General features: G+C 36.0%; 1 protein-coding gene and 1 long non-coding RNA gene across 2 annotated transcripts; both read left to right on the forward strand.

The window, feature by feature from the left end:
- Positions 1 to 316: 316 nt before the first annotated feature.
- Positions 317 to 3,083, forward strand: LOC149529015 (uncharacterized). Its single transcript, XR_016358772.1, has 3 exons — positions 317 to 1,905; positions 2,187 to 2,712; positions 2,932 to 3,083. It is a non-coding gene; the product is annotated as an uncharacterized LOC149529015 (long non-coding RNA).
- A 947-nt stretch (positions 3,084 to 4,030) lies between these two features.
- On the forward strand, positions 4,031 to 5,171 carry LOC149529016 (uncharacterized). The gene is made up of 3 exons (XM_089810502.1): positions 4,031 to 4,191; positions 4,277 to 4,677; positions 4,782 to 5,171. The coding sequence occupies exons 1-3, from the start codon at positions 4,047 to 4,049 to the stop codon at positions 4,902 to 4,904; spliced, it is 669 nt and encodes a 222-aa protein (XP_089666628.1). The 5' UTR covers positions 4,031 to 4,046; the 3' UTR covers positions 4,905 to 5,171.
- The last annotated feature ends 2,929 nt before the right edge of the window (positions 5,172 to 8,100 follow it).

Below are 8,100 nucleotides of genomic sequence, written 5' to 3' on the forward strand. Positions count from 1 at the left end.
ATAAGATAACATAATACTCAATCTGAACCTTTCATATTTCTATAGGAAATCGATTAATATTATATCAATTTATTAAATGAATAAAATTACTTCCTTGCCTAAGTTATAAAATTGATTCATTCATTCTATTGCGTCGTATCCCTTAGATATGTAGTAATTAAAATTATACTCATACCCTATTTTACCTATAATTAATCTTTACATTAAAAATGTCTCATTATTGAATCTAAAGTATTATTCTTATAGGCTTTCATATACCTATATTTTATCTTTAAATAATTTATCAAATATACTAACATAGTAATTATGCTAGGAACTTAACACGATGTATTGTAATATAATACTTACCTGTACATACACATGTTTGATGCCATCTTTTATATTTCTTGATTCATCCTCTTGATACTAATATCAATACTAACTCTATATAAATTATTCTGTCATCTTTCAAGTCAAAAACTTTCCGATCCGCATATCAAATATACTTTTATAATTCCATATCCAATATTTTCACATAGATTTGCCTGATCACTGCACACTCTTCCCTTAGTCTTTTAGGAGATATTGACCTGTTTAATATTAGAAATTTCAACTTTTAATGAATCACCACAGTGCTTTTATCAGCATTCTTGGAGGACCCAATCCATGCTATAAGTGCTCAGTCCCATCTCCCTATCTCCAGGCGTTACGCACATAGAAAAAATGTCCTGATTTGAACCTTTCCTTATTATCGGTGTTAGTCTCTTTATAAGATAACTTTCCTTTCCAGCGTTCGCAATCCTAAATCTTCTTCTAGGTGAAGCCATTTGCCTCTTGTATGCATGATGATATTATGTGGTTTTGTTGCCTTTCACACCACTGATTATATATATTTGTTTTTCATTAGTTTGGTAAAATTAGAATAATATTGATGCCCTTCCAAAAGTCCATATAATTTAGTGTCACTCGATCTCTTTTGTGTTTGTCGATTCGGCAATTTTAGTATGATCTTTCGTCTTCACTGAGACCTGATACCTTGTTTTATCTAGCTGTTGGATTCTTGCCAATTTTAACTGATCTACACTCCCGTTTAATGTGTTGTTGTTGAAGACCTAATATTTCCTTTTTACTTGCTGCCATAACATGCCCTCTCATAAATTGACTATTGGCCGAATTTTAAGTGTCCATTTCTCATTGCACCATTATCTTCTAGATCCCGTTAATTATTGTGTGGTACCCTCAATTTTATCAATGACGCCCTTGTCATCTATTTAAGAAATTGATGGCTATCCCCAAGTAAATGATTTTAATGGTTCAAAATTGCTCAATTGTCATTAGCATGTAGATATTACCATCCGTAATAAACTCCCATGAAAAAACAAATACAATCTTCGGGCAATAATAATGGCAGTTCAAATATTTCTGGCACAATACACAACCTCAAACTCAAATTCATGGCAATACTCAGTAATTATCATATATGATAGAAATTTAGATTTCATACTATATTCATGACACTTCAATAATCTTGTGTTTTGTAAGTTCAATAGAAAAATTAGCAGTTTCTCCCACAAAGTATCATTTGATTGTCCTCAAAATATATTCACAATAATCTCACGGCAGAAGAAGGGCTGAATTCAATAATTATTTGCGAAATAAGGTTCTCATGCTCCTGCATTCATTCTTTTAATCTCTTATTATTATTATCCAAGCATTATCTTTTATCTACAAGGATTCTAATGGCGACAAGCATTTCTGACAGCACCCAGCTGCTAGGTGTAATGCAGAACTCTAGCACATTCCTTGTTGCATGATTTGTGTATAACAGTCTGGACTATGGCTGTTATACCTTTCAATGTAAATTGGCAACACAAGATTAGTGGACCATGAAAGTATTCAAGGAAGATCCATAACACTGTTTATCAGGTGAGTGAAATGTGACCCCCCAGTAGCTTCATGACATGCAAAAGGTACGATGACAATGGATTTCGCAAGACCCGACTGTCCGCAGTCCACTAAGCAGTTAATGCCTTCATAAATGACAATATTAATATGATTGTTCAAGGAATGTAAATGCCATTTCAAGAAATTATACCAAATTTACTCTTTACATTTTGCAGCCCTGCACTGATACTATATTAATTTCTAGGATCGTTTCTGCAAATGCAGAATCATAGCCATTGTGATTGATGATTTTCCAAATGCAGATTTGAGGACTCATAAATATGAGAGGAGGAGACATGTCTCTATGGTTAAACCATAGTAACGAGAATCGCCCAAAAATCGCCTGAATCGGCGATTCCGCGACCAGATTCATCCTATGTGATTTTTTTTGAATCGTGAATTGGTATCGCCGATTTCTGGGCCATGAATCGCCCGAATCGCCGATTTGGGCGATTCATGTAAAAATCGCCAAAATCGCCTTAAAAAATCGGCTATGAATCGCCCGCGGCATGTAAAAAGGGAAGTTGAAATTTTAAAAAAAATCACTTGTTTTTTTCACTTTGTTTTTGACCTATTCTCTTTGTTATAACCCTAAAGGGCCTTCTATTTGTGAAGCATGAGTAGAAAAGGGGAAAAGTGAGAGAGAAGAAAAAAAAAGAAAAGCCATAGGTTTCCAACTGGCAAGAAGGAGGAGCACCAAAGAGATCAACAGGCCATTTGGGGAGCCCATCAATTGCTTTAGGAGCATTAAGGAGCCAATATCAACACTCCTCAACTCATTTGCAAGAGGTAAGTGCTTATTTTTTTCTTGCATGTTAGTGTATTATGCATTTTTTGTTAAATTTTTAGTGTATTATGAGTTTTTTGTTAAATTTCTATAGTTTTCAAGAATTTTAGTGTAAATCTTGAATGTTCTTTATTTTTACTAAGTTGCAAGCTAGGGTTTGTTGTTTTCTAATTTTTATTAGCTTCAAACTTTGATATTTTACATAAATTTTTTTATTGCAGTAGCCTTTGCTCTCATTTTTCGCAAATTCCAATGGGTAAAAAAGATGAATGTTGAAAATATAATGAAGAGTTTCCTGGAAGAACCAAATATCAAACAAAATGCATGTTTTGTAAAGAAAAAATAACTTCCGAGGGTATTTATAGATTGAAATTCCACAATGCTGCTATACCTGAGCATGATGTTACAATTTGCACTCACCAAACTCCTGAGGCAAAATGCACTTGCTTAATGGCATTAGAAAAAATTGAAAAAGACAAAGCAAATAGGAAAATGCAAGTTGAAGGGTTAAGGGGTATTGGCTCCCATGTTCCCGCATCCGCAGCCGCATCCACATCTGCATCTGCATCAACTTCCGCATCCGTAGGTTGTGTTCGAGAGGGTTCTTCTAGGCCTCCTTTTTATCCTAGTTCTTCTGCTCGTGCTAGTGCTAGTGCTAGTCGGTCACATACTGAGACAGAGTTCCACACCAACCTATTGCAGCCTAGAGTGTGAAAAAACAGAATGGATAGTTACTTTGTGCCCCGCACTACTCCTGGTTCTCAACCCATGCTTGAGGGCATGGGTTTGAACAAGGAGATTCACGATGCTGCCAGAAAGGAGATATGCAAATTTTGGTACTTTTGCAACATTGCATTTATTGCAGCTAGGTAATTGATTCTTTTTTCTTTGTTTTCTTTAAAGCTAAAATTAAAAGTAAAAGTAAAACTTTAATTATATCTACTTGTTTTATAATTTGAGTCTTTGACATCTAAACTTTTATTTGTGACAGGGCTCCTTATTGGCAGAATATGATAGATGCGGTTGCTATTTGTGGTCCGGGGTTTAAAGCCCCAACTGAGGCTGAGTTGAGCGAATACCTCCTGGATGAGATGGTAGAGGACATGAGGGTTGACCTCGAGGAGAACCGAAAGGAATGGATTGCAAAGGGTTGCACCATCATGACTGATGGTTGGACCGATAGGAGGAATAGAACACTCCTCAATTTTCTTATATCCTGTGGAGGTGATTGATCATTCTACTTTCCTACATACATTGTAAATTTTGATTTGTTGAATGCTAATTCGTTAATGATCCATTTAATATTATAATTGTTTTGTTACTTGTAGGATATACCATGTTCATAAAATCCATTGATGCTTCCGCACATGTGAAAAATGCCACATATTTATGTGAGGCTATTGAGGAAGTTATAGCAGAGGTGGGAGAACAAAATGTGATCCAGGTGGTGACGGATAATGCAACAAATTATGTTGTAGCAGGTAAACTTTTAACTTTGCAAGTTTTGAAAATAAATTTATCTGAATTTTGAAATTTGAGTTTCTAATTGACTTAAAATTGTTGTAGGTAAACTTTTGATGGAGAGGCACCCCACCATATTTTGGTCCCCTTGTGCGGCACACTGCATTGACCTCATGTTGGAGGAAATTGGCAAACTTGAGTTTGTCAAGTCATGTGTGGAAAGGGCAAAAAACATATGCAAATTCATTTATAATCATGCATTTGTCCTTAGCACAATGAGGAAGTACACAAAAGGCAAGGAGTTAGCTCGCCCAGGTATCACGAGGTTTGCCTCGAATTTCATCACCTTGCAGTCCTTGTTGACATCAAGGGATGGATTGAGGAGCATGTTTGTTGGGCAGGAGTGGATTTGCTCTTCCTATGCTACGACTACTGTAGGGTTAGATGTGGCGGATTGCATATTTGATGAGGATGGTTTTTGGAAACCCGCTAGAGAAATCCTTAAGGTAAATTTATTGCAATTTAACATTTAGTATTTTGCTTTTACTTTAAGTTATATTATTTTATATTTAAGTTTTAACTCAAATTTTTTGTTTTACTTTATATGTAGGTCACTGAGCCCCTTGTAGCTTTGCTACGAACTGCTGATGGGGAGAAGCCCTCTATGGGCTACATTTATGAGGGCATGGATAGGGCCAAGGAGGCCATCAGAGCCCAATATGCAGGAGTGTAGGAGAGGTATGGCCCTATTTGGGACATCATCGATAGGAGATGGCAGATTTAGCTCCATCGACCCATCCACGCAGCAGCTTACTATTTGAATCCGACATTTCGTTTCCGTCCTGAGTTCAAGGCGGATGCGGAGGTTCTCACTGACTTATACACAGTGATTCAGAGATTGAGTAGCGATGAAAATAGCGCTGCTGCAATTGTTGAGCTAGACCAGTTCAACAATAAGGAGGGGCCACTTTTCTCTGGCAGGATGGCCATAAATGCTCAGACAACACTATAGCCAAGTAAAAATTAAATAATATATTCAATGTTCATAAATCTAGATTCTAAACTTAAAGTTGATTATATAATGCATTAATTTTAGAGTTGTAATCTGTAAATGAGACTAATTGTTTTTGTTTTTTCCTTATTTTAGATAGATGGTGGCAAATGTTTGGGGCCACAACCCCAAACCTTCAAAAAATTGCCATCCGCATTCTAAGTCAGCCGAGCAGCGCTTCTGGATGTGAGCGTAGTTGGTCCATGTTCGAGCACATCCACTCAAAGAGGAGAAACAGGTTGACAGTGCAGAGGTTGAATGATCTTGTCTTTGTTCATTACAACCTTCGTCTTAGGATCAGACAGATTTTGGGCGCTGACTCCTCTTCGATCATTCTAGTGGAGATTGATCCAGAATCAGAGTGGATCACAAAGACCGTGGACCCAGTCTTCACTGAGGAAGACCGCGCGTGGGTTGACCAGGTGGATGTAGAGGCTGAGGCTGTGGCCAGGGCAGAGGAGGCAACTAGAGCACGTTTAGGCATTGGTAGATGCACACGCGCACGCACAAACGCAAGCCCTAGCGACGTTATTCATGAGCCCATTGCCCATGCAGGGGACATGGCTCGACGGTCCTCTAGGACCTACCTTACACACCTTTCTCATAGGCAAACTGGATACTCAGAGGCTGAGGTTGAGGCTGCAGCAGAGCTAGAGGATGATGATGAGGATGATGAGGCTTGAGCTGGAGCCTTGTTTTTATATTTTGTTTACATTGTATAGATATTGATAGTGATACTGAATCACTGATAGACATATGTTTCAAACTTTCATGGATCTTCATGTTAGATTTATACATACATTTATGATTTGATGTCTTATAGATCTTCATGATTTCATCTTACTGATTCTATGATTTGAATCATTATGATCATTTGATTTTTATTTACTTCAGCTAGCATACAATTTACATTTTAGTACATAATGATAACATAGTTATGTATGTGATGGATTTTATGTTTCATGTTTATGTATGTTAGATTCTATTTGATGATGTTATAGTGTTTTTAAGTTATATTCAATAAAGGGTGCATGAAATAAGTCTTAAATTGTTAAAATCTTTACATTTAAAGGGTTTTTTCAAATTTGCCGATTCATCGCCGATTCACCGGCAATTCACCCCCGATTCATGATTCGATTCGGTCGTGCCGATTCCGATACGATTCCGATTCACATTACTATGGGTTAAACATCACTAAACATATTAATATAATAGTAATATAAATAACCATATATGTAAATTTTTTTTTGATCGGTAAAGGGCCGAAGCCTTGTTCATTATATTAATTTAATTAAAAGACAACATAGTATCTCAGTTCAAACGGGCACTGGTAGAAAAGAACGGAGAAGAAAACCCCCAGTCTTGCCTGGGACCACAGTCCTTTATTATTACATGATTAAAAGGGGCATACCCCAGTCTTAACATTTCAATTTTCTTATGTTTTATATACAATATAATTGATAAGATTCCCATCTGAATGTTGCTGGATATATTGATCTTAATTACATACATCTTTTGCTTTTTAGTGGCTAGGGAGTGAATGATAAAGACATGCTGATCTTCATTTCTTTGCAATAGACTATTCCTTTGCCAAATCTGGATACTGTGATTACATCTTGCTAACCTGCTGATATGTAATGGAACTCAAATATTACATTAGTTCTGTTAGAAAATAATATCATCAGAAATGATCTCCCTGTTTTCCTATCAAGCAATCCTTATGATATACAGTTCCTCTTATATATTTTTGTTTAAACAACCTACTTAACCTCTATTGTAATATCCACCTATTCTTTTTGTCAGTTATTAGAAATTCCTCTTTAACTAGTGTTGATTTGGTAGATTAATCCTCAAAACTAAATTTTCCTAATTCCTTGGATTTAATGGGATAGACTTCTAATCAAAATTGAGCCGAAATTGAGAGGAAATCTCTACTACTGCCTAATCAAAATTGAGCCCAAATTGAGAGGAAAATCTCTACTACTGCCTCTTTTATTAAAGTACATGACCGAATAGATGATAATTCAGATAACATTTTACTTCCTTTTAATTTATGTCTGATTGTACCTCTACTTAAAATAGGATGCATTTTGCATGTTTCAAATTCCCAGTGAGCCCAAATCTTACGGTGTGAAGAAGGTTTAATTAAGCTAATACTGCTCAATGCTGATTCAAGGGTTAGATTTATACATTATATGCATCTAATATTCCAATATCATATAAAATTTTGCATCAATAAAATCAATCCAATGAGAAACAAGACCCGATTGTACCTAAATTGTATGCTATATTGATATATGGAGTAATACATATGATCTTTTGAGGGTTACACAAATTATAACTATACAGACTGAATTGCATATCTGATATCAGTCGATAACAATATCCAATACTACAGAGGATGAAACCTTACTACAAAAACGGTTTCATTCTTAGAATTTCTTCTAGACCCATCACTAGGAAACAAAAAAGGAGGCCAAAAAAAACAAGAAGACCCATACACAATAGGGGAGAAACTAGACCGCCTATGGTACCCAAAAAGCTTTGGCTCTGCTTTATGAGATGGTCAAGGGATCCCAAAAAAAACACTGAAGGGGATCAAACAAAAATTATTTGGGACACTAGAGAAGATTAAGAACTTTAAAATTGAGAAACAATATCCCAGCACTAAGAAGTGAAAACTGACCCAAGGCCCAAAATAGCATGGTTTCAAATAATACTACTATCAGTATATGACCTATTGCCTACATATCATAAAACCTAATCCTCCTCCTTCACACATACCATAATGATTTCCGAAGCTTCCTTTATATTTGTCACCTGGCTCCCTGGTGGGAAGACATGCACAGTCTTTTCTTTGCTTGACTTGTATAGGTTT

Source organism: Cupressus sempervirens, chromosome 11 (assembly GCF_028749045.1).
Source record: "Cupressus sempervirens isolate cs-2001-9-10 chromosome 11, ASM2874904v1, whole genome shotgun sequence".
Lineage (NCBI taxonomy): Eukaryota > Viridiplantae > Streptophyta > Pinopsida > Cupressales > Cupressaceae > Cupressus > Cupressus sempervirens.

Coding starts and splice junctions, on each gene's coding strand:
- LOC149529016 (XM_089810502.1), top strand. CDS start 4,047: ATGTTCATAAAATCCATTGATGCTTCCGCACATGTGAAAAATGCCACA. Junction 4,192..4,276: donor AACAAATTATGTTGTAGCAG/GTAAACTTTTAA, acceptor AAATTGTTGTAG/GTAAACTTTTGATGGAGAGG. Junction 4,678..4,781: donor CCGCTAGAGAAATCCTTAAG/GTAAATTTATTG, acceptor CTTTATATGTAG/GTCACTGAGCCCCTTGTAGC.